Source organism: Xiphias gladius, chromosome 1 (genome assembly GCF_016859285.1).
Source record: "Xiphias gladius isolate SHS-SW01 ecotype Sanya breed wild chromosome 1, ASM1685928v1, whole genome shotgun sequence".
NCBI classification, from domain to species: domain Eukaryota; kingdom Metazoa; phylum Chordata; class Actinopteri; order Istiophoriformes; family Xiphiidae; genus Xiphias; species Xiphias gladius.
Window position 1 is genome coordinate 32693684 of NC_053400.1, and position 27140 is coordinate 32720823.

A 27140-nucleotide genomic window follows, 5' to 3' on the forward strand; every position below is an offset into this window, starting at 1 on the left:
AAAGTTAATTTAACAAACTGTAACTGGGTACTTCATGGAAAATTTATTATCTCTTATCCGCAACTTCTTCAGAGTCTGTGTCTCACACTACGTTGAGGGCTTATTAAAATAATCAGCAGAATCACAAACGGAAACAGACGAGGAAGTGAAAAAGACACCAGCCAAGACTCCCACTCCGCCCATCCCCTCACTTTCTTCCCACTGAACTCAACCGGTGAACTGCTAGCACCACCGCTAACGATAGTAGCACCGGCAGTTTTATCTGATCCGGCTGCAACCACTTTTATTCCTGCTCACTGGAGGCGGTCCGGCCACTGGCTCTGGCCCTAGACTCTTTGACTGCCTCCTCATTAAGCCATCTACATCCACACTGGCAGACTGGATGGAGGGGAACAGAGAGAAAAATATGCCTTTATAAATTTAACTGGCTTAATTCGGACGGGGGGTACTCTCAGTGTTGTTAACGATGCTGGTTCCTCGTGCCTTCTTATAGGATCTCCAGATCTGGGTCTTTTAGTGGATTAGTGCTGCATTTGGCCATTTGTTTTAATTAGTAAAACTGTTGCGGGACTCTAACTGGACACATGTCTCCTGCATGTATTTAACACGAATGTATCCGTACTTAATTTGGACTTGAGCGGCTATTAGGCCCAGGATACACCTGTTAGTCAACCAACCATGCATGGGTTAAGTTTCTGTGTTTAACTTTCAATATGAGAATTTCGGTCTCTGACATCCTGAAAGAAAAACTCGAGATTAAACAGCATTCAGGCCTAAAAACTTGAGCTTCTCTGAGCCTCTGCAATAATATTGTGAAACCTAACATTCCCCTACACTGACCACATAACACTGGTCATCGTTCATCTCTCCTGGTAAACAAAGCTGATTCTCTATTTGGATTTTGGATGTTTTAATGGAAAGCGAGTTGAGGGCTGAGTGTAAAACATGTCCAAGTGAACAAGCGTTCTCCAGCACACTCGGGTGAAGCGATGAGTTCTGCCAGTGCAAACTAAAAGGCTTTACGATCGTCCAATCAATCTCCGGATTTGTATGAGCCGATAAAAATGCCTCTGGCAAAGATGCATCAAGAGAATATACAGTTCTGCAGCAAAGACAGATTTTTTTTTCACCCATTAACAAACAGTGAATTATACCAAAGTGTGTGGTCCCGGCTTAAAATCCCATCCTGATGGGTGCAGTTGATGTCATGAGAATGTAACCTAAAAAGAGAAGCTGCCGTGAAACCCCCCCATTCTATTCTGTGTAGAGCTTTTTGCAGAACTTTCTTACGTCATTAACTACCACTACCTGCTCAGCAGCAAACAGCGGACAGGCACAGTGAGAGACCAGCTGATCAACACAGTGGAGCATTTAGCAGCTGAGGAGCCAGATGTTCCCCTCAGGAGCTGGTGGAGACCAAAACCAGAGCTAAAAGGGGATTCATCAGGTTGGACACAAACATGAGTCCAAACGATTGCTTTGCATCAGTAACACTGTGTTTGTGTTCTCGTCCTTCTAACACTGGACAATATGTGTTGTGTGTTTTTTTTCTCACAGAGTCATAACAGTGTGTAATAAGACGCATTGCATTGATCCCACCTTGACCTGGGCGAAGAAATTGTTGTCAAAATTTGAGAATTCAACTGCTAACACTCAATCACCACCTTCACTCGTCAATCTCCTGAAGTGTTAGAGGAGTAAAATTCATGTGAGAATACTGTTCCTTTGTGTTGAACTGATAACTAATGATGGTTACACGGAAATGTCTGCCTTGCACTGACTGTGACCTTTGAGAGTTTCCTTTTGGATTCTTTTTGGTTTCTTTTCAGTTAAAATAAACTGTAGACTGGAAAATAACAAGTAGCACTACTCTGCACTACTCCGTTCATATGAAGTAATATTTAAGCACCCAGGCATGTACGTGAGACAGTCGTGCTCTAATTTAACATTTTCAGCGATTGCAGGATGGCGTGTGAGATGTACGGTAGGTTTGATATCCCTACATGAGGTACTGGCCCCCCTCCTGAACAAACGCTTTATTTTTGTACTTGGTGCTCTGCTCTGTTTTCTTTGGAGGCCGCGAGCCGAGAGCCCAGCTCCTTTTCGGGCGAGACAGCGAGCGACCTTCAGCTGTCACACAGGCAGAGGGCTGTTTAATATTTACACACCGGCTGAATCTGCACTGTACAGTTCAAAAGGGAAACGAGCGATACAGATTCTGTGTCTTGTTTTTTATGGAAATACCTGTGCAAATTATAAATAACCGAATTATTAAATTCATTATAATAATAATTAATAATTACATAAATGTGGACGTAAGTGAACATCTGTGTTGAAGTAAAACCTGTGATTATCAAGAAGAATACACCCCAACAGCTGCAGGTTTTACCATTGAAGCATCGGTGACTAATTGTTCTCAGATTCGGTTTTGAGCTTTCAACAGTTAAGGTTGAGTTAAGTGAATGTTTGACTGTAAAGCTGCATCAATTGATTTTTGACATTTATTGCTGTTTGTGATTTTCTGGCGTTTACATGCTGTCGTGATGTCCAGTGTGTGTGTGTGTGTGTGTGTGTGTGTCTAAGTTACAAAACCTGAGCTGAACGCATGTAAAAATGCTCCCAGCAAGTCAAAAGGCCTCGTTTGCGATGTCACCTCTACTTCCCCCTCGAAAGTGCAGCCCTGTCTTCCAGAAATTACATTTACCGTGAAAAGTTTGATAATGCTCTGGTAACGTCGGGTGGACGTTGTACCGCAAGATCAGATCTACTGGCAGAAAACGAAGACGTTGTTCCTGACGTGTTCATCAGCTGTGCGTCAAGTGTAATGCAGTGTAACATCTGATGACGACAAACAACAAACTTAGCTCAAGTGACGCCAAAGTGCGGAGTTAACGTTCAGCATTTAGAAGCTGCTGGTTGATCTGGTGCCGATTCGGGTCTTGTTCACTCATCATCTAACGTCGGCTGGTCGTCTTCTGAACAGAGAGAGACAGTCGGCGATGTTTGTGCTGAAGTGTCCCCCCGTGAGGACAGCAGGCAGCGCGGGTCGGAGGAAAGAAGAGGCCGCAGAGGACGACAACAAGTGACTTCATTGTTTCCACTGAGTGGAAGTGATCGTGCCGGCGACGCTGTCTGAGCAGGTTACGAAGCGATAGAAAGAGGCTTTTCAGAACACTCCATCTGTGTCTTGAAACGCCGTCGATGTCGACAGATGTCGGCGTGAGGAGAGGGCAGTTGGTTTCAAACGTGCCAAAAGACACAAACAGTGAAATAACTCTGCATTAAAGCTCCTGAAACAGTCAGCTGCAATATTCGTTCTGGGGTGGGGGGATTAGTATATTTTCAACCGGGCTAATCATTATACTTTATACATTTTTTTCTATATAAGCAGAAGAAGTGTTCAGATCCCATACATGAGCAAAACAACGCAAAAATACTCCATTACAAGTTAAAGCAGCATTTTTCTTTTGTAGCTGCTCAAGGTGGAGTTACTTTATCTACAGTACTTCACATACTTTAGTCCAGTGGTTACCCAACCTAGGGTTCTGGCCCCTGCACAGGGTCACCAGATAAATCTGACATTTTTACCTCTTTGAGCCTCAAACTGTTATTTGAATGAAACCATGTGAGAAGTACAGAAGGGGAAATTTCCTTTGGTGGAACTGATAGAAACTAATGACAACGGAAATATGACGAAGGCTGGACGCTGCTTTTTTAATTTGAATCTTAAATCTAATCGTAGTTTTTTTTCATGTAAAATATGTCACCTGAAAAGTAACTAGTCACAACAGCTGTTACGTAAATGTAGTGGAGTAAAAAAGTACAATATTTCCCCCTGAACTTCAGTGGAGTAGAGGTATATAAAGTAAATGGAGATACCCAGGTGAAGTAAAAGTACCTCGTAATTGTAGTCGGGTGAACGTCATCGGTTATTTTCCACCACTGAGCACAACTTTCGTGCAGAGTGAACACAGCATTCATCTTCTCAGGCAGATAGAAACAAAAGCACAAGAGCGAAAGAGTTCATTTTATTTTGAAAATGGCTGTAGGTTTAACAAACAGTGGGACAAGAGGAGACGTCTGAGCGGAGGACGAGATTAATCTAGACATTAAAGAGCACGCGTCCGAGACTCTGCTGATGTCCATCTCTCCACAGCATATCGTACGGAATCACTCGCTATTTACTACGTAACGCGTCTACATTTACCCTCCGCCCGCAAAAATCCCACAACGGCAGTGAAATATTAACGCAAACACCATTAAATTAATCAATGCACTGATCACTATTGAGTGTCTGTTATATGGGGAGCACTGAACGAGTGAACAAGGAAGGGATTTCAGACGCGACCTAAGTCTTTAAATTACTTTCTGTCCTTCCAGGCCAGCAATGTCATCTAGTCATCTGGTTTCCATTATGTTTTCCTACAAAACTTATTTTGCTGTTGCAAATTAGTTGTATATAAATGTAATTTCTAGGAGACAGGGTCGTCCCCGCTAACACAAGTTAACATCTACTGGGAATCAGTTCTAACGTTAGCAAGCTAGGCTAACGGACCTCTTAAATCGCAACGTTATGTGAACATGTCGGAGAAGCCTTGTATCGGAGTCCGTGGGCTATACAGCATGACCTCCCCCTCCCAGCGGCGGCGTCTCCCTACCGGCGCTGGGAAACACTCGTATCGTCCAAAAAACTGCTCTGTCCTCTTCTGTAAACGTGTGCACAACAGTTGCAGTAAGATTGTAGTTTACACTTCCTTACACAAAAAGTGAGGAGAATTCAAACTTCAGTTCAGCCAGTTTGTTAAAGGGTTAGAGCATAGCGCTGCATACAACGAATGTGCTGATATGTGAGAAGCTTCGCGTGACCGGATAAGCAGGTCGTTTGTTGGGACCTCGATGTAACAAAGCATGAATCCAGAACATGAAGAGACTTGAACTTAGAGGCTAATACACTGTCCAAACTATAACAGTCCTTTGGAGTCTAAAAGTACCGATACAGGACAGAGTACGCAGTCGAGTGTCACCATTTTTAATATAGTACTGGATAAATGTGTCTGCTAACTCCCCGGCCCATCAGAAAGCTGTAGATGGAAGTGTGGATTGATGACTCTTGCTCCGCATCAGCTCGTCATTATCTTCCTTGGACACGGACGTGAGCTTATCTGGTGAAAAATCGACCTTGGACCAACTCGCCTCCGACTCTGCGGCCATTTCCTCATCTCTCTCCTCCTTCCACAGCTGCTCATACTCCTGTTTAAGCTCTTGATAGGAGCGGGAGAAGGTGTGGAAGATGGAGGTGGCGGGAAACGCCATGATCAGGATGCCACTCAGGATGCTGGTCAGTGCCACTATCTGTCCGGGGATGCTGCGCGGCACCATGTCGCCGTAGCCCACCGTGGTCATAGAGATGATGGCCCACCAGTAAGAGGCTGGGATGCTGCTGAAGCTGTGGTGGGGGTGCGTGGCGGCAAACGGCGCCAGTTCGCTCTCCGCGAGATGGACCAGAGGCGAGAAGAGGGTCACGGCCACGCAGACGAACAGCAGCAGCAGGCCGAACTCCCTCATGCTGCGCTGCATTGTCAGTCCTAACGTCTGCAGGCCCAGAGAGTGGCGAGCCAGCCGCATCACGTACAGGATCCGCAGAGCCCGCAGCAGGCGCAGGATCAGACTCAGTTTGTCCAGGTAGCCTCTGCCGGCGCCCATGATGACCTCCTCCTGTGACTGATCTCTGACGTCGACGACCAGGGACACGTAGTAGGGCAGGATGGCGATGGCATCGATGATGTTGAGGGGGCCGCGAGCGAAGGCGAGCTTGCTCTGAGCGTTGACGAATCGCAGCACAAACTCCAACGTGAACCAGGCCACGCAGATGGACTCCACCACAAACATGCTGTGACACCTCTGGGAGCACTCGCCCTGCAGACACGGAAACACACAGCGATGAAAAGACGCCGAGCAGCTAAAGGGTCAAAGATCAGTGACCTAGAACTACTCAACCGTGGCTCTGAGCTAAAATTTAGGTACCGCTCTCTGATTAAGGCACCATTTACAAAGGCTTTATAAGCTGTAATCAATGGTTTTATAAATGGTTAATAAATCGCTTACTAAGGCTTCACGCATCGGTGATAAGCCATCAACAACAAGAACCAACGTGACACTTTGTTAGCGCTTGAATTCATTAGAGAGACCATATTGGAGTCATCTAGTCTGCAATTGTAAATGTTAGTAAGTCATTAACAAAAGGGAACCTTGTTTCTCACTTTCTCGTATGTCATCTTCTATGCAGTTATAAATCAAAAAGGGTAATGGGTTTCTCAGTTTGTAATAAGCCATCAGCAAAAGCCAGTCAGTCATCTATAAATATTAATAAATCATTAATAAAGGTTTTCTACAAGAATCCATCAAGTCTGTAGTTGTAAATGTTAATAAGCAGTTTCTCAATGGATTTTAGTCCAGATGTCCTGCAGCTGTTTTCCAGAAGATAAATGGTCAAACAGTCCAACTCCGATGAATTAAAGAACTCAAACGACAAAAGTTGTCTCTTGCCGTTTGTTCTAAATGTCATGACACCGTAAAAATAAAAATAAAAATAAAAATAAGAATAAAAACAATAATAATATTTTTTTTTAAATCTGAAAACAAGCCACTCTCAGCATCATATTGCATATGCTGTTACATCTGCCCAGGTTTTCATGTGGTTTTTATGCATCTGTGCGAAGTGAGCCATTGAAGAAAAACGTTTTTAATAAAACTACACAGCAATTAAATAGATTTTGGTTTAAATATGAAAGCTAATAAAGCTTTTCTTTGGCACTTAATGTTAAAAAAAGTGTGCTGTAACGTGGATAATCAGTCCTTGAAGTAGAAAAAATCCATTTCCATTTCAGTGTGACTTTGAAAGCTGAATGATGGCAGAGAAAAAGAAAAACAAGACCTTCTAAAGAGCAATCATCCCAAATACTACGGTGACCAGAAGAAAAGGCTAAAATTACAGCTCTTTAAAACTCCAAACACTGAGGTCCTTAATGTCTGCTGACAAGAAACGGCTGGAGGGCAGGTTTTATTAGGCATTAAAATCAATATTTTTAATCTAGAGTTCTGCACACTGTGTTACCAGAGAAAATACAACTCCTGGAAAAAACTGAATTATTTGTGAAGGTGTTAATATTCAGGGAGTAGGGGTGGACTTGGTCTGAGCTTTCTGCTGGCAGACATGTTCACAGCTCTCTTAATAATTTCAAAAATGTACTGTTTCCGTCACAGCTTCAGGGCCGATGTCCGTCTCAACATCCAGTCAGCTGAAGAGAAACTGGCACCCGTCGAACGAAATAACAAAGTTCAAGTACTCAGCTGCACTATGCAATATTGTAGTCGGCTTGCTGACACTTTTTGGAAAGATATTATACTCTCACGTCAATATGGACCGATCGCTAAACCGCGTTCCCCAAACAGAGATTGATCTTAGCTCAGCATTAGCTACTAACTACCGTAGGTACAACAGGCCTGTCAGAGGTCTCGTCTTTTTCAGCTCTTGCCCAACACCGCAAATACGAGATCAAAAAAGTAAAGAAAGGACCAAACAGTATGTTTGTTCTAACCTAAACGGCAAACTTCAGCACGGCTAACTTGCTAACTTCAGCAATAACCTAGCACCTAGCGTTATCTTACCATTAGCTAACTAAATTAGTTGGTTATTTTGGTTTGGTGACTTTAGAAATATCCCTGCTCAGGATCGACACATACAGTACATAACCTAGGAGAAGGTGTAACGTGGGTCCCAGAGGCTAAAAAGCGCTAGATCAGAGCTTAAGCTAACGTTTGCTGCCCTGTGATGCTCTGTGCAGAGAGGGCCGAACTGGAACCAGAACTTCCGGGTTCCGATCCAGAAGGAAGAAAACCTGACACGTGTGACTACGCTGATAACCAAAAGTCCAGAGCGAGCCACACGGCATACTCCTGGCACGTCATGGAAAAATGATCTAATATTGTTGTTTAATAAATATTTATGTTTTTTAGCAGCGTTATTTTGACTCAGGTTAGCTTTTGATCCTATTTAATGTGTTTTACCGTTGTGTTTGGTTTTCATGCAGCAGTTCCCCTTAATCCGAGACAGTTTTCACCTACGGCGAACAATAAAAGCGACCTTGACCTTGGACCTTTGACGAACACCATTTCCCACGTTCGCGGGCTAATGCTACGTTCATGTCAGGTGGAAGGGAAGGTAGCGATGGCAAAGATTCCCATATTTCCGACACGCAAGCGTTCGCATCACTGGACACCTGAATATGGCATCATGCTACTGCCTCTCACTTATTACTGAAAATTCGAGCTGTATTTAATCAACAAGTGCTATATAGGCACAAATGTTAGCTGTATTTCTTCAAAGAACATTTCGCTGCCAAGCAAGCCAACTGTTTGTTAATAGCGACTATACAGGAGTGTAATTTGACCAAAGCATAATAACATTGAGTGATGGTTGTTTAACTGCAGAGTTGGATGAGTGAGGGTTACAAATACTGTGTTTGTTCAATGTAACACTATATCTATTAAATTTCAGCAGACAACAGACTTTGCCACAAAGCACTTCGGTACTTTTTAGCGGCAAATTTTTAGTGCCGAGTCGGACATACTGGAGCTTTTTCGTAATTACGACTTGGAGGCTGACGTGAACACTATTTACGAGTGGTAAACAGGTAATTGCGGTAACTCTGACGTGACGCGAACGCGGTCATCGACAGACCAGACGAGTCCATGAGCGAGTCCAGTATTCCCATGTCTTCCACATCTCTGATCAACTGGTGAGGGTGCTGATTTTTGTTTGGTTTGTTTTCGAGGTTTTTTTTCCTAACTTATTATGCAGCACTGAATTAGCATCAAAGTCATGTATGTAATCATCGTTCCTATTTAAGACTGTTTTGTCGGTTTCTCATTCTTAAGCAGGTCAGTCGAGGGCATTAAAAAAAATCAGCTTGAGACAGGTTTCAACCAACCAGATGGATTAAATGTTAATTAGCTAACTACCAACGGCAAATAAAATCAGCTAGTGACAGGAAAACATGAGAAACTGCTCTTCTCTACTTCTGTGTGGAGTCAAGGGGCCATTGTTTTTTACATTTCTACCAATTTCAGTCCCTTGTAACATTTGTCTTCATTACTTGACAACCCCGCAGTCACATTCAGATGTTAACCAGCTTTATTTACCTGTCAAAATGATTAAAAGCCAGTTACACCAGGTGGCCAATATTCAACTCTAGACGTCTGCCAGACACAAAAATGAAAACAATACTGGTTACCAGAAATTAAAAGGAACTTTGGCTTTGCTTTCTGGCCCCGAGTCATGTTTAGAAACACAACTTCAGATGCTTTTCTTCAGTCTTAATCTCGTCGATTCTTCTCATTACGATGTTTTTGGCTTTCAGAACTGAACGTGCTTTGATTTTTTTTTTTGTTTTTCTTGATTAGTGCAATCGATTGCAATCTATCCGCCGTCTCTGCCTTGTTGAAAAAAAAAAAAAAAAAATTACACTAACCCTGTTCAGAGTCTTTACACGCTAGTTATACAATCAGTTCTACAGCCTGTCTAACTCCGTTGACTCGGACTAGAGTTCCAGCAGAACTCTATGATTAAACAGGCACATCGTTTACGGCACTTACTTCACAAATAACCCTGAGTTCGCCTTTAACTTTATTTACCAGTCTTACTTAAACGTCTTTGTACTCTGAAGATTATTCACCTGTTTTGACTTTTAAAATGTTTTTATTAGTGGTTGTGAGTTATTGATGTTTTTTAATATAGGTCAGCCATAATTATGTTCTTGGCTATGATTGTTTACTGTGCTGCATGATGGCTTTATACTGCATGGGACTTCACTGAAAAAGGCTGCAAAAACAACATTTATCATCATCCCTTTCAAGATGATGTTAATGCAACCATTATTGATCACACGCAGGGAAACTGATGAACTCCAATAATTTATTGTGTCTCAATTCAATTGTTTTTTATTTTCCGCTGATGATGTGCTAAATTTTTTTTTGAATGTCTTGATCTTGTTTATCCTACGTTTATGAAAAAAAAGTTAAAGCTCCTTCATTTCCAATTTTTTATGTGACCAGAGCAAATTTCCAACTATTCAGATGACATAAGTTTTTTTTTTGTTTTTTTTGTAGACAAATAGACAATCGCAGTTAATACAGGTTTTCCGTTGCATCGGGTTCGTTGGGGGGTGAGGGTTGTTCTGTTGCCACGTGCTTTGTGTCTGATGCACTGTCTCTCCTGATGCTACCACCAGGAGACGCCAGAGCCTTTTAGCTTCCGGACTCCACCGACGCCTGAGGAAATCATGCTGCTCATTAGCTGCTAAAAGCCCCACTTTCTCCACCAGCTGGTCTCTAACTGTGTCTGTCATTTAGCGCTGGGCAGGCAGCATACAGTGTGTTTATCAGTGCTTTTTAGCTGAAAACAGCCTCTTCCCTCTGGAAATTGCACAGTTGAGAGGGTTATTTTTGAGGTAATTTTTCAGGACCACAGGAGGTCTCCTGTTACTTTGCTGTAGGACAAGTTAAAATCTTGTCATTGGTGACCTCACTTCACTCACCAAATCCCAGCAGAGCTTTGCACAACTCTAACCTGAGCAGGTCTCATCAGCCGCATGTCTGTAAAACACGTGTGGGTCCGCGGGGCCGTTAATCTGTAATAACGCACCATATTTTATAAAATGATCATAGGTCGATGTAAAATCAAAGTACTAGTAACATTTCCCTCTGAAATGTAGAGGAGTAGAAGTATAAAGTACCATAAACTGGAAATACTTAAGTAAAGTTTGAGGGCCAAGGAATTGTACTTAAGTACTTTACTTGAGTAAATGTACTTGGGGACTTTCCCCCACCGGTGCTAATAGTGTGTTGGTTCATCACCAACCCCCCCTTTAACATTACACAGTCTTTTAATCCATAGTTAAAATCAAAGTATATGTAAGTAATATCAAGTAAGTGCGGCCTAAAGGCACAGAATCTTGGCAACTTGTGGTTGATTGATTTAACCATTAGTTTCACTAGATGCCTCTTTTTGATTTGATTTACTGATATGAAAACTCTGCCAAAACTGCTCGAGCTGCTTCCCCTCAATTATTTTTCTCACTGCTGCGCCACATCTAAACTTTTGGGGATGTGTTCAGAAAAGGCTGCAAATGTGAAACATCTTTGCGTCAATTAACAGGACAGTTTCGCTTTCAGTGTTTCACCAGCCTCATGCTCACCCGGTTCTCTTCATCTCGGACATCTGGCATGGTGCTGATGCACAGGCTGATGACGGTGACCAGAACCATGATGACAGAGAGGCAGGCGAACATCTTCCCAGCAAGCCCCGAGTGAGGGTTTTCCACCACTTCTCTCAGCATCCAGATCAGTCTGCGATAGCCCTTCTCTGCCTCTATGGGGCTTTTATTCAGCATCAGCCTCTTCTGCCTCCACTGCTCTTCCTTACGCTCTCTCTCGGCCACCTCTTCTACGCGGGTGATCATGCGGCGACGGCAACAACGCTCCATATGACCCGGGTCCACGCCCCAGTAGTCGAGCTCGTCATGCAGCGAGACGGCGCACAGTTCCCGAAGCAGACGCAGTTTGCCTGCGGCCAGGAAGTTGAGGATGACCCTGAAGGCTGTCGGGTTTCTGTCGAAGAAGTACTCCCGGCACGTCTCGTCATAGTCGTCGCAGAGACGTGCAATCTCCTCAGGGGTGTTGCAGAAGCGAAGGCGCCCCAGTCGACTCTGGGGAAACTGCTCCAAGGTGCTCCAGGGGAAGGTGTAGCGGTTGCCCCCGACATTGATGAGAACCTGCAGGGTGTGGTCGACCACATACGAGGCCTTGGGGTCACGAAGCAGCTGCGCTCGCTGGAAGTAAACGCCCTTGATGGTCTCTGTCTCCGGGATCTCAGTGAAGAAGCGGTCGAGGCTGCTGTCGTCACTGCTGACTGAGTAGGTGCTGAAGTCGTGGTTGGCATTGCTGATGATGGGCATGCTGGCTGCAGGGTGTGTGACAGGGTGGAAGAGGGATTTTGTATGTCCAGCTGACAGGAGGTTATGAGAGAGGCTCTTCAGAGAAGCCGATCAGCTCTGATGAACAAATAACAAACTACAGTCCTTTGAATATTGGGTCCTTGTGAAGTTGCACTTCCTATAAATACAAACGTTTTATGTCTCAGTTAATAACAAAGCAACATTTCAAATAGAGTTCCACAAGGCTCAGTCATCATCCCTAAGCATTGATTTTCATTGATTCATTGACTTTCATTGCTATGCAGATGACACCTATTTCTATATGGCTGTTGATCCTGCTACCCTGAGTCCCCCCCATCCCTTTTTTTTTTTTACTTACATCTTTATTAAGATCTCCAACATTAAACAATGACAGTAAGAGAAAGCAAACGCTGTTTGGGAAATTCGTTCCCTTTTCCATCATTTATGCGGTCCTTATGAGTCATTATGAGTGAGAAAACGTATTTTCTCACTCACGTCTAGTGTCACCTGCACTTGCAGATAGTTTTGGTTTTTGTTTTGCCCAGATTTTTATATTTAAAAAACATCAGCAACAACTCTGTCCAGAATCAGCAGTAGAGTTACGCATTACGATCCATTCAGATTTGAAAAATATGTCGCATATAAATTTAGGGATAAACTGACATCTAACCCAGTTTGTAAAAACAGTCAAACTGAGGTTGAAGTTGGATCATCAGTGCAGTGATCATCAACCCACAATCTAAACACCCTGTCAAAGTTTCCCGCACTTCTGCATGGAGGCCAGGAATGAAAGCCCAGAGACTCTTTTAATTTATTTAGAAAGAGACGGTACTGTTGGATTTTCAGATGTAATTTGTCAATGCTGTGAGCTCCACAAAATAAATTGAATTCCCGTCCATTGTGTTGGAGGCAGGAATCTCAGAGACAGATCTACGAAAACCGAAACAAATAAAACCAAAACTATCTGCACGGAAACCACTATAGATGCCTTTTTAAATTGTTTTTGAAATTGGGGGAAACAGCCTTTTATTTCAATCTTCAGCTAAATTGATTCATGCAGGGGTTCATGACCCTGTTACTTTCAGTTTTCCTTTTTTTTTTTTTAAAGTACGAGGCAAACACAACAAATAAAGTTACAACCCAGGACTTTAACTATAGTTTCTGTTATTACGGACAAGGCTACGTTTCATCTCACTGCAGTGCCACCATATGGCATTTACTTTTATCAGCCGTGACGCTTGGTTCACTTACTCCATCTGATTTATTACTGAACACTATACTGATCATTGATTTACTGATTAGCATATTACTGTGATTCAAACAGAAAAATGTCATTTTGACAAATTATTTTCAAAACCTTTGCTTCTCTCCTGCTTCTCCGGCATCTTTGAAAGCTTCCTGGTTGAATACCGACTGTCCAGTGGTGGAAATAAACTGGGTGCATCTACTCAATTGTACTTGAGCACAGTTTCGAGGTACTGTACTTGACTGTTTTCGTGTCATATTTTCACTCCATTACATTTATCTGACAGCTACAGTTACTTGTTGCCTAGCAGATAAAGATTTTAATTACAAAACACGTGGTCAGTCTCTAAAATGCGACGCATAGCAGCAGACTAAAACTACACAACAGTGTGTAAAGTCGTTAAAATTAGCTCCACCTCAATCAGCCACACCATGCGATGAATCATTAATGGGGCTGCGACCAGTGATTAACACGTCGTAATTTCCCAGAGACAAAGATGATGTATTCGAATTGCTTGTTTTATTCAACCAACCGGACCAGCCCCCCCCAAAAAAATCATCAAATCCCTCACAACTGAGAAGCTTTGACCAGAGAATGTTTGGAATTTTTGCTTTAAAATAAAAATCACTAAAACGATTAATCATTTCCTGTAGATACGTTAATTGATTAGTTGACCAATCATTTCAGCTCTAATCAGTGATGTGATAATAATACAATAGTCTGACAGGGGCCGCTCTGCTGCAGGATTACTTTTACTTTGGATACTTTGGGTAGGTTTTTTTGTAAAAGGGTATAATTATGAATGCAGGTACTTGTACAGGAGTATTTTTACGTTTAAGTAAAAGATCTCAATACTTCTTCCACCACCGAGTAAAAATAAAAATCTGATCTTGTAGTGGCACCAGTGTATTTTATACACGCGGTGTATTTTGGCGTCTCCGTCCCTGGAACCAACTTGCAAGTGTTCCCGTCATCCAGGTGATGGACATATCGTGCGTCCACATTAAACAAGTGAACCAGCCGTTCGGCGTCTCATGCGCGGTGTCAGGGCTGCACCTGAAACGACGGCGTGACCTTCCCGTTGCGTTGAATTTCCCAGAGGCTGCGGTATTTTCTTTTTTCATAAACATTTCGGACTAGATCTGCGCCCCGTGTCACTCGCTGGGTCTCCGCTGAACATCTGTTTTCTAGTGCGTAACAGTTGTTGGAGCGGTTCGTGGTGTTTTTTCGCGCCCCCCGTCCCCCGTTTCCTCGTGAAATCGGGTCCAAGTCGAAGTTGTAGCTCGAGAAGATGAGACGGTAAATGAATTGACTCACCTTAGAGGACGCAGGTGAGCTGCCTCGGCTCTTCAAAGTCTCCGTCATTTGTCCCGGGCATTTCCTCAGCTGTTGCTCTAACGAAGAAGCTTCTCACTGAACTAAGACTCCAGACAAAACTCATCTGTTTTATTATTGTTGTTGTTGTTGTTGTTGTTGTGATGGATACTCTGGACATCAGCCTGCGACGCGAGCTCGGATGTCAGCCCGACCGGCGGCGGCGGGCACGCGTCCGGGGAACAGTTCGCACGCCCGACCTGAAGTTTGCGGGGTCGGCGTGTGTCTGCGCAGCATCGCCGGTCTCGCCTCGCCTCGGCGGCAGCTGCGCTGAGTTGCGGGGAGTCAGGTGACTCGGCTTCTTCGCCCTCGGCCCCGTCGCTCCGCTTCGCCTCGGTCCCCGCCGCTGTACGAGGACGGAACAAATGCGGTTACCTAACGCCGGTGCCCTCCCGAAACCTGCCGCTGTATTTTCATCTGTGTTTGACAGCAGGACCGTCCTCCCCCTCCTCCCCCTCCCTCCCCCTCCCGTCTCCGGCTCTCTCCTCTTCTACACTGTAAAAAAAAAAAAAGGAGAAACGAAAATTTCAACAAGGCAGGTCCGAACCACCGCGTATCAATACCCCAGCAGAAGTGAAAGGCAGCCGTTCTCGATCTTACCTGACAGAACATCGTGAGTAAAAATGTAGGCCCCCTTCAGTTTTCAGTAAAAGTGACCGTTGCGCCAGTTTTTAAGGGTCCAGCTGCTCAAGATGCAGCCACGGGATCTGCAGGTCGATTGATTTCTGTTTCCTCAAAGAAAATGGCAGTTTCATTTTCACTCAGACCTTAAATCCACTTCCTCACCTGCCACTGGCAGGAAAGAGGCTCATAAATTGTTTTTGTGCGCGACTTTACCAAAAAACGGCCGATGAATCCCCGGTGCCATGTTCCCAGACCTCAGGCCTCAAGTAGAACTCCTGTTTAGTGTAGTTCTCCAGGTCGAGGTCGGGTTTAATGATTAACTAATTATATTCTTAGGAGTAATTGTTATATACTGCTGGAAAATGCTGTCAAAAATGTGACAAACTATGAAAATCAGAATGGATATCCCAGTGTTTTCAAGGATACTTTTCATACTTTTAACTGTAGGGTTGAGGAACAGGCATTGAACTGCACTCTGCGTGGTGCTAAAACGTCTTTAAATATAACGTAGTTAAATTTACTGCAGAGACCCTGAACGACGAATTCAACCACATTATACACTGCTGGGTTGGGTTCAGTTCATCCCGCGGGGAACACGAACGTCGGAAACCGAATTCCATGGTAAACGGTTGTTGAGTTACTTCGGTCTGGACCGAAGTGGTGGACTGACCGACGTTACCATCCCTACAGAGAGCTGAGATCGAAGAAAAACAAAAATTATCTTCAGAAGAGAGAGTTGGTGTGAATAAAATACACAAACAAGATGTTCATCTCCAGCAAAGAGGAAAGAGGTTCTGTACCGGGGTTAGGCTCCTGTCCGTGTGCAGGTCCCGGGGCAGGCAGACCCAAGCACTTCAAAATACAATAAACAGACTACACAAAGAGTTTAGGGGTTTGTTTGGTTTTTTTACAGTGCTGAGCTGCTTTTCTACACTTGATCATGACTGTTAAACCAGACTCCACTGAAAAGCTTTTGTTTAAATGCAGCTAAAGCCTGATTGACAAAGTTTGTGCAGTAAGACATCCAGACACAGAGAGGATTAATACAAAGGACAGGGGATAAAACACAGAGCCTCCACCTATCTGTCTGACACACACGCACGCAAGCAAGCACGCACACACACACACACGCACACACACACACACACACACACACACACACACACACACACACACACACACACACACACACACACACACACAAGCACACACGCACACACACACACACACACACACCCGCGCACACACACACGCGTGCGGGCCATTATGTCATTCATGATTTGCATCACTGCTTTACAAGAAGCAGGTGGTTGTTTGGGTCCAGATCTAATAACCGGAGCATCAGCCGCTGTGAAGGTGACGTCCAGGCTGTCACAACGTGACCTCTGTAGAATAAATATTTGAATCCTTTGTGACACGAGGCTTCGCCGGAGGGTTTATTTCCTGGTTATATCTTACACGGTAGCTCGGAGAGTGGATTACATGCGGTTTTATCCGTTTTGGCTAACTGCAGTGAATTTGCCGTGGTAACTGATCGGGCTTTATATGTGAGCCTGCCAGTGTTTTTGCATGTAAACATTGCTACTCAACTTAGATGATTTATAGTGGGGGTTTTGTTTACTTCAGTGGAGGAATTTGATGTTGTTTCAGTGGAGAGACAGAAAACCTCTTTTCCATTTGTCTGCCTCACAAAGACCTTCGTGAGCTTCAGGACTGATATTTTTTCTTTTTCAAGATGACGAGGGGTGTTTGAACAGCGCTGGAGCAAGTACTAAGATCACTTTACTTGAGTAAAAAGTACTGGTTGAATAATGTAAAAATGCTCCGTTACAGGCAAAAAAAGAAAAACCCTGCGTTCAAAATCCCGGTAAAAACCTCTGTAAAAGTACAGAAATTATATAAACCGAACGCGGTCAAAGTATCAAAGGTAAGAGCTCTCGCTCTGCAGAATCAGTCAATCAATCAAGGTGCAGGCAGCGTTTTGCTGCTGCAGCGGATCTCAGTGATTTCGTGGTTCCCAACCTAGGGTTCGTGCCCTTCCAAAGGGTCAGGAGATGTATCTGAGATGATTAATGTGTGCTCTGTTACTATCTGTGTTGTTTATGCACTGGTCCTACTTAAAATCTGTTTGTTTCTGACAGACCTCACATTTGCATGTTTACTTCAAAGAGCTCTGGGCCGTAGTCTTTGATCAGCGTTCACTTCTACCCCATTTTTAAGGGGGATTTCGAGTCTGGATATAAATAACTGGAAAGTAATTGAATTTCTGTTACTGTTTCAGGCCCGAGTAGTGTCTGCAGGTATTCTTTTCAGGTACGGCCCCCACAAACCTCACCAATAGGATAAGGCAGCCTGTATGTAGCCTGAGAGGCAAAGCGCAGGGCAAAAACGGTCATTTTTATCAATCGGTTTATTAGAGTTGTCATGTTTCATCGCAACGATCATGAAGCGTCTGCTGTTTTCAGTTTTACTTGCTTCTGTTCCTGATCTGAAAGATGAAATTTGCCACTGAAGGACAGACACAGCAGCGCTAGATTCACCGTCTCTGGAACCTGACTGTCTTTTGTCACACGTCATTTAGGAAAATCCACAAAGATACAATTGTACTTTTGATATTCAGAGCTCAAAATAAGCCATCACAACAACGAGGCGCCCAGGAGATCAAGCGGCCGTGATCGTATAGTGGTTAGTACTCTGCGTTGTGGCCGCAGCAACCCCGGTTCGAGTCCGGGTCACGGCAGCAGTGGTGAGCTTCACTGATCTATGTTGTTGCTTAACGTGCTCCAGCATCTGCCTGATTTTACAAAGTTTGGAACTGGACCTTTCATGTATAATTTCCTGTTTGCATGCAGTGCTGTCAGAACCAAGCTGTTTCCACTGCGCAGTGCATGTGGAGCTTGTGGTTCAACGGATAACACATCTGACTACACATCAAGAGAATTGGTTTGACTCCTGGTTGGGTCAAATTTTACTTTAGCTTATAAAATGTTCCTCATTGCACAATTTCTCCTCTACACTGTGTATCCATGGTTGATTATAGCTGAAAGGAGACACGTGGGTTAATGGTCTTTCCAACTGGACATATCACAAGTGTTTTCCTGGTGACGCCTCGTAGTTTACAACTCAACAGATCAGTCGTCTGCTGTTTTCACCACTTGACTATAAAATAAGGGACAACGACCATTTGCATGCAGTGCTGTGAGAACTAAACTAAGGGCTAGAGGAGCAATGAATAACGTGTCTGACTACACATCAGAAGATTCTACGTTGGACTGAAATGAACCTCAGCTTATCACAGGTTTCACATTGCAATACTGTGTATCAAAGTGCATTTACAATTGAAGGGTGATAAAAGATACCAAAAGGGGCTTTCAACACGAGCTGAAAGGCGCCTGAACCTGTCAGTCACAACTATCATGAAGCGTCTGCTGTTTTCAGTTTTAGTTGCTTCTGCTCCTGATCTGGAAGATGAATTTTGCCACTGAAGGACAGACACAGCAGCGCTAGATTCACCGTCTGTGGAACCTGACTCTCTTTTGTCACACGTCATTTAGGAAAATCCACAAAGATACAATTGTACTTTTGATATTCAGAGCTCAAAATAAGCCATCACAACAACGAGGCGCCCAGGAGCTCAAGCGGCCGTGATCGTATAGTGGTTAGTACTCTGCGTTGTGGCCGCAGCAACCCCGGTTCGAGTCCGGGTCACGGCAGCGGTGGTGAGGTTCACTGATTTACGTTGTTGCTTAACGTGCTCCAGCATCTGCCTGATTTTACAAAGTTTGGAACTGGACCTTTCATGTATAATTTCCTGTTTGCATGCAGTGCTGTCAGAACCAAGCTGTTTCCACTGCTCAGTGCATGTGGAGCTTGTGGTTCACTGGATAATGCATCTGACTACAAATCAAGAGATCCTGGGTTCACCTCCCTGCCGGCCCATCGTTGATTTCATCTTATGACTTGTTCTTCATTTCCAGTCTGCCTCCTCTTCAAACTGTGTATTATGCTGCATTTACAACGGAAAGGAGACAAAAACGGCCTTTCAACACATGCTGAAAGCTGCCTGAACCTGCAAGCGGCCGTGATCGTATAGTGGTTAGTACTCTGCGTTGTGGCCGCAGCAACCCCGGTTCGAGTCCGGGTCACGGCAGCAGTGGTGAGGTTTGTTTGATATTTAGAGCTCATAATATGCTCCACAACAAAGAGGCACACTATTCTCTCTAAGTATAACATGATAAATGTTCCCCTACTTAAATTGCACCAACTTAAAAAAAAAAGCTCTACTTTGTTATCCTTATTGTTCTAACTGCTGCCCTCTACACCTGTCCACTTCTCAGGTGTGTTAGAGACTTTCGGATGACACCCTGGGGTGGAAGCCACCTGCTGCAGACCACAGCGCCTTGAGGCGTTAGATCACAGAAGTTGTCATCCCTGTGTTGAACCGCGTTCGTGCTCCTCTCTTTAACTCCACAAACCAGAACAATCCAGTTCAGCCACACACCGAGATGAGAGTGATGGTGTTGAATTGTAACAGGGTGACCTGTGACCTCGGGGCTGATGAATATCAGGGATTACACAATAATCCACGGGCAGGAGGGAGGCGGAGGGAAGGCGCACTAGAGAGCATGCTGGGATGCCACGAGGCTGCAGGAGCACGCCGGGGAACTCACTGAGAAGAATCGATCGTGACTGTAACCAGTCGTCACTGACACTGGAACAGAACTGGAATCCACATGCTGATAGAAGGTGGACAAATAAACGCAAGTTTGACACCATTAATAAGGATTTTATGTATGTGTACTTTTACACGCAAAGGGCAGCTCACCTCTCACGGTCAGTACTACTCACTCTGTGTAAAGAGTTGCATGATGTGTTCTGTGGCTCCGAGGTCTCAGAAAATAGAAATGACAATGTCACAGTGATGCCAACAAGGTAAACAAAGCGTGGAAATGTGCTCCACAGAGGAATACTGTATAACGAGATGAGGGTGTGGAGGTTCAGAGTTCGTTCTCGACCTTGGAAGCAGCAGTCAAGGCTCAACACTCACCCCCGTTTTTTAAGCCAGCATGGATGAAAAGCCTTTAAAGCGCTCGGGGAAACAGCAGATTTTTCTTTGCATCCACATGAGCTTTTCCCAGGTCGTTTGAGTTTGAGACCTCTGTCCACAGTAAAGCACCTGAACAACATGAAAACAGACTGGTAAGGAGTGGGACGACACCTGTCAGGCCACAGACAGTTACTCTGCCGAGTGTCAGCCTGTCACACCTCTGTTCGGCCTGGACTGTGCCGTGATGCCGGCAGAGGTTCTTGTCAAGGTATAGAATAGCAATTCAGTGTGATGATTAATGGTGTTTTAACACTACCTGGTTACCAGATACGTGGAAGGTATTTTATAATCAAGACTTCATCTGCTGTGCATTTGACTGTATTGTCATTTAACATGAACAATCACAGAGGAAGCTGCTGTTAACTTTACCGTCCCTCACCCTCAGCAGTTTAGGTCAATGTTTTGTAAAAGCTCAGTTGCCTCTGCAGCAGGACAACGAGTCCAAACACACGGCCAGAGTCTTAAAGAACTGTCCTCAGGGGCAAGAAGAACAAGGGGTCCTGCAGCAGATGGTCCGGCCCCCAGCAGTACCTCGATCTCAGCATCGTGGAGTCAGTCTGGGATCAAATGAAGAGACAGGAGGCATCCACAAGAGAACTGGGGCAGGTTCCCCAAGATGCTGGAACAACCTACCTGCCAAGTACCTGGAAAACCGTGTGACTGAACTGAGGAGAACTGGTGCTGCTTTAAAGGCAAAGCGGGGTCACAGCAAATACTGATCTGATTAAGGTATTTTTCTGTTTACTGCACTTTGTATGAGGTTCACTGATAAATAAAAACCATTCATGGCTTTATTATTGAAAGCATCCTCGCTGTGTATGGTTTCTGCCTCTCCACTCCTCTGATTTTTAACGCTGTAGCTCTCCACAGAGATGTTTCAATTATAAACTACTCCCTGTTTCATGCTGCATTGCTCCTACTAATACTAATATGTGCGCAGAGCAGCTTATTTACATTTTGAAATATTGTTCTCTCGTCAGAGGAATTTCTGAGCAGCAGGCTGATGAAGACTACAGTCAGCCTTTCATTTCATTTTGTTTGGAAACCTTAAGCCTCTTTTGCAACTTAATTTCCTGATGGTGCTGGGGGTTAACATGGTTCAGTGGGATCTCTCTGACAGAAGAAATTAAACCAGACTCCTGGGGAATTGCTCTGCTCTCTCAATTCGTGCTGAAATCGCCGGGGGACCCGTGCAGCAGGGCAACTGATAACTCACCCTTGATTCAGCACAAACAGTCCTCTCAAGCACTTGTTAATTAACTCCTGCTTCAAATCCCACACTTATCAGGTCTCACAAAGTCTACTTTCAAAGGCCGTCCGCGCTTTAAAACGCTGTTGAACTGTGTTTCATTAATATGGCATGTTGATGTGAGCTTTGCCTCATTAAGCATTCAGGCTTTGTTTGTGCTGTTGCTCTGTGTCTCCTGTTTCTCATAATGGAATGAAGAAAAGAGAGGAAGTCTGTGGCTGGTACATGGAGGAAACCCTCAGAAAGGAATCAGATTATATAGGCCAGGTGTCCTTTTACAGTTATTGACGAGCTGCCCTCTCTTTCCCCCAACTCAGCTTACACGCTGCTTGGCAGATCCCGGATAGACATGGACTCAAACAGAGTGTATCCTACTGTGAACAAAGCCACAGGGTCTGCTTGTCAGATGCGCTTTTAAAGTTCAACCAAATTGCATACAAACGCATTTTGTCGATCGTCCTTTTGGTGTATCTGTTGGAGCAGACGGTTTTGCTTTCATTTTTGCGTGTTGCGAGGATCCAGCTGTGCGTTTCCTGCCCCCAGCCAAATACACTATCATACGTCGTGGTGTTGGTGGCATTGGAAAATGACTTTGGAAAAAAAAATGTAAAATCCAACCACCGTCCAGAAGTAATGTCCTTGATTCTTCTCAGTCAAATCCACAGAACACATTATTAAACCATTTCTTCATTAAAAAGGAGTTCCGACAAACTTTTATTCACCTCCATCGTATCGGGATGGCAGCTGAAATGTCAAAGACAGATATTGTAAAGTCAAAGTGCGATTAAAATTCATCAGTCATGCAGCACATACAACCCTGTCCCCTAGAAATGAAGTTTATATGCAACTAAATTGCAACAGCAAATACCTTTCGAGGTTTGATCACTGGCTGGATGATGTTCAGAGGCAAAGAATTTTTTTAAATCAATGAAGCACCGCATTTATTAAGTGCAGGGGGAGTAGCCAGGAGGTGCTTGGGGTGGATGGCAACACACTAAGTAGAACTGAAGGCAGAGACCAGGTTCACATCCAGAGTCTGTGGTTTAGGCAACAACATCGCTTCAGTTGAGGTTTGGGAAAAATCTTGGTTGTGGTTAAATGTAAATAAACAGGTCGGTCCGAAGTCACGGTGAGCCTTTTCTGTGCTAAGCCAGACCAGGATCTTTCCTGAACCTGAACCAGGTCCTGTGGGAGTCTAAACCGAACCACGAAAATGTTGTGCTTTAGTTGCCATGAGCGAATATCGCGAGACACCGTCAGCGATCGTTTTGCATGGAACATTTGGAATGAACATTTTACAACTTCCATTAAAAAAGGTTGCTTCTTATGTTGATGTTGAAAAACAAATGCAGGTTGAGTGGTGCGACATTTCTCGCAAAACGTCTCTGCAAACTAGTTTTATGTTAGTTATGTTTAACGGACGAGATACAGCTTGTTAATTAATGAGTTTTACAGGTGTTGGTAGTTTTTTTTTTTCTTTTTTTAACTCTTTGTAGAGCCAGGCCAGCTGTCTTTCCCCCGGCTCCTCATCGTTATGCTAAGCTAAGCTAATCAGTTTCCGGTTCCAGCTCCACCGCTTAATGCACTGACGGGAGAGTGGTATCAATTTGCTCATCTAACTCTGGGAAATCAGACGATTTACCGATATGTCACAAAATGCGCAACTGTTCCCCGAGGGAGTCTCGATGTTCAAATGAACCCATGCAGTGTGCATTCAGAATGACTGGAGGAAACGTGCCCAGAGCACTGACAGGGCTCAGACTTTAACTTTAAATGAGAGCTGCATTATTCTTTGAAACATTCTGTCCCTGTTCTGGCGTCTCTCTGAGGGTGACTCAGCTCAGTTTATCTCTGACAGCTCTGGGAAATTTCAAATCACTGCCGTCCCAGAAGATCACCTTTAATACCATCATGCATCTCTTCCGCCTAGATAACAATGCTGTCCAGCATAGTGGTTCTTAACAGCGAAGCTCTAATGACCATCTAATGCTTTGAACGAGGCTGACGCAATTTCTGTTCGTGATTTTCATGGATTGAATCCGTGGCGGCAGAGGAGTGTAGGGCGTCTAGTTTGGTAACTTCAGGACTGTGTTTCTGCTTTTTGCCAATGATATACAGCACTGTGCAAAAAGTTTTGGATAATTAGATTCTTATACCATCAGGGAGGCGTCTGATCGGTCCCAGATTCATTCTGCAGCAGGACAACGAGCCCAAACACATGGCCAGAGTCTAAAAGAACTGTCTGCAGAGATCAGAAGAACCAGGAGCCCTGCAGCAGATGGTCCGGCCCCCGCAGAGCCCTGCTCTCAGCATCAAGGAGTCAGTCTGAGATCGCATGAAGAGACAGGAGGCACTGAGACAGACTAAATCCACTGGAGAACTGGGGCAGGTTCTCCAAGATGCTGGAACAACCTGCCCGCCAAGTACCTGGAAAACCGTGTGCAGGTGCACCGAGGAGAACTTGTGCTGGTTTAAAGGCAAAAGGGGGGTCACAGCAATTACCGATCTGATTTAGGTTTTTTTCTGTTTACTGCACTTTGTATGAGGTTCACTGATAAACAAAAACCATTTATGTCATCATTCGTGAAAGCATCCTCACTTTACTTTCAGTGCCTCAGAAGTTTACACAGTGCTCTACATACCGTGTAAGGGAAATGTAAGAAGTACAACTTGTGATTTTAGAGGTAGTTATGAGATCTAACTATTCATCAACGAGCAAAAGAAGCTCGGGGAAAACGAGCATAAAAAGGGTTTTTTTTACATTTCTGTTTGTGTACAGGTTAAACAAACGAGATTCTGTATACGGAGTTTATCAGTGAGCTATAGATGTGTTGGTAGACACATTTTTTGGACAGCGCCACGCTAACTGTTTCCCCCTGCTTCCGGTCTTTATGCTAAGCTAGGCTAATCAACTCCTGGTTCCAGCTCCCCATTGAACACACACACATGAGATTTTTATCGATCTTCGAAACAGCAAATAAGCATATTTCTCTATTGTTTTAAACTATAAGAGAGATATTATGTGACAGTGAAGACTGCAATGAGTTATTATTCTGAGGAAGGATCAGGTGATTGACAGGAATCAGACATAATGCAACACTCATCTACAAAAAGTTTAAAAAAAAATCAACTTGGCACAACATGGTGAAACGCAAAGTGTGACGACGTTACATGAGAAGACCAGAAACAATCTGCGCAGACAAAAATGTTAAAACAGGACATAAGTTAAAGAAATCTTACAGGGTAGGGTCACGCTGCTGCGATAAAGCCTCCACTAAAGACTGTTCAACCGATGGCACAGTTGTTTGCTTTTTGTCGTTGTTTTTGACGAACTTGCAGCGACGTCCCGTTGAAGTTGTCTACCTGAGTGAACACAGGTGAACGGGGAATGTAACCGTCCATCAGCGTGGCAAACAAACAGCATTAGTGAGGGATAGTGTGTGTTTGAGGCTAAAAAACAAAAACCAACCCATAGCTCGTCTGTGCAAGCAGCTCATTATGATGGTAGCAAAGGAGGAAGTCAATTGATGTTGTATAAAGGGCAATAAAGTTCACGTTAGAAGTTGGTCGGGGCAGTTGGATGGGACGACAAAGGTGCAGCGCTGTTCGTTTCCCGTAAGAAACCAATGAGAAACGTCGTTTCTTTCAACCGTGACCGTTCCACAACCTTAACCTAGGTCTTCTAACCTTAGAGAAGAATTTATTTTAACCCAGACCACGAGCTTTTCCTGAACCTAACAAAGTAGTTTTTGTGTCTAAACCTAACCAAAGCTTAACAGCGTGTCTATTATTGTTACCGCTACTATGGGTCGTACCGAGGAGTAAAGACAAACAACCTACACGGACGTTTCATCATTTAGCCGCTTTGGGCCAGACTGACGTATATCTCAACACCTACTGGATGGCTTGTCGTGAACTCTGTTGCAGACATTCACAGTCATCAGAGGATTAATCCTACTGACGTTGGTGATACCCTGACTGTTCATCTAGCGCCACCATCAGGTCAAAATCTGACCTTGTCCAATACTTTGGTTTCTGACCAAATAGCTGCAAAACTAAAGACGTTCCCATCAGACTCAGACTATACCTTTTGTTTCAGGTTGTGCCTGAGATGAAGTGAAGGTTAAAGTTGCCTCATTGACTTCCACCTCACAAACCCAATCAGAGCCAAATGAGTCTGGACCAGATGATCAAGGTTTGGAAGCACTGATGAACTTGTTGATGGATTGAACTGGTTGAAGAGCAGGAATCCAAAGACAATTTCTTCCCCTCGTTTGAATCCAGTTAAGGGAGACAAGCTGTGTACTTAGCCCTGATTCCCCCGACTGTTGCCGGGCTTCAAAAAAAATCAATAGAGGAAATTGTAAAGCGGAGGAGACAAACAAGAGGGGAAGAGCTGCTGATTGGAAAACACAACGAAAAGGTCAAGCAGGAGGAAAAGATGGAGGAGAGGAACTCTGCCGAAATCTAATCATTCCCCTGAGTTTAACAAATGAGCTGTCAAACTGTGTGTGTGTGTGTGTGTGTGTGTGTGTGTGTGTGTGTGTGTGTGTGTTTGTGAGCGTCTGTGTCTGTTTGTGTGTGTTTGTGTGTGTGTCTGTGCGTTTGTGTGTATGAGATGTTAACATTGGCTCGCTGGTTGTGCTTCAGGCTCAGTTTGTTTATGCAAAAATAACAGCTGACACTTACCCTCCGCACTGTATTATGCCTGTACTCACACACACTCATCCTTGTTTTACTCTATTCTTGGGGACCCGTCATTTATATAATGCACACCCCAGCCCCGTACCCTAACCTTAACCGTCACAACTGAATGCCTGACCCCAACCCTCACCCTAACCCTGACCTAAACCAGATTCTAACCTGAAGCCTAAAACCAAGTCTTAACCCTAAAACAGCCATTTAAACTTGTGGGGTCCAGCATTTTGGTCCCCACAAAGCTGTCGGACGCAACAAGTAAAGTGGGCTCCTGGTTTTCTGAAGACACAAATATAGTAAAACAAGCTCTCTCTCACACACACACACACACACACACACACACACACACACACACATACACAGACACATAGAAAACCAAGAGAATGAAAATGTAAGCGCTTCACACGCTGCCCTCTCCTCTGCAGGAACGAAACTGGACTCCTTTGTGACTCATGTTGGTGTAACTTGACATTACCGCACTGAACTAGTCTACATGTTACCAACCCGGTCGTCCACTCATAGAGATACATTAAAAATTAGCACAGAGTGAGTTATTCATAACCGTGTCCAAGATCTATTGCTGCTGTCACCGATACAATTCATTACCACTGTTCCAAAATGGAACTTTAGCCACAATATATCATGTTCATTATTCATTACATTCTTTTTTCCAAAGCGACTTAAAATCAGGAAAACTTATTGATCTCCAGTTTCTCTATTTTTATTTTGAACTTTTAGAAAATGTATATAGAAAAACACAAACAAGAGACAACCATATACAAGCCCCCCCACCCCGATACGCCCACAGGCATACTATAAAATACAAGA

General features: G+C 44.0%; 1 protein-coding gene and 3 non-coding genes across 4 annotated transcripts; 3 read left to right on the forward strand and 1 right to left on the reverse strand.

The window, feature by feature from the left end:
• Window positions 1-4058: 4058 nt before the first annotated feature.
• Window positions 4059-14849, reverse strand: LOC120792375 (potassium voltage-gated channel subfamily G member 4-like). Its single transcript, XM_040131527.1, has 3 exons — window positions 14578-14849; window positions 11256-12171; window positions 4059-5916 (listed from the first exon to the last, which is right to left on the reverse strand). Exons 2-3 carry the CDS (start codon window positions 12012-12014, stop codon window positions 5074-5076), a joined length of 1602 nt encoding a protein of 533 aa, XP_039987461.1. The 5' UTR covers window positions 12015-12171; window positions 14578-14849; the 3' UTR covers window positions 4059-5073.
• Window positions 14850-17926: 3077 nt separating this feature from the next.
• trnah-gug lies at window positions 17927-17998 on the forward strand. The gene has a single exon. It is a non-coding gene; the product is annotated as a tRNA-His (tRNA).
• A 901-nt stretch (window positions 17999-18899) lies between these two features.
• Window positions 18900-18971, forward strand: trnah-gug. The gene has a single exon. It is a non-coding gene; the product is annotated as a tRNA-His (tRNA).
• A 365-nt stretch (window positions 18972-19336) lies between these two features.
• On the forward strand, window positions 19337-19408 carry trnah-gug. Its single transcript has one exon. It is a non-coding gene; the product is annotated as a tRNA-His (tRNA).
• Window positions 19409-27140: the final 7732 nt, after the last annotated feature.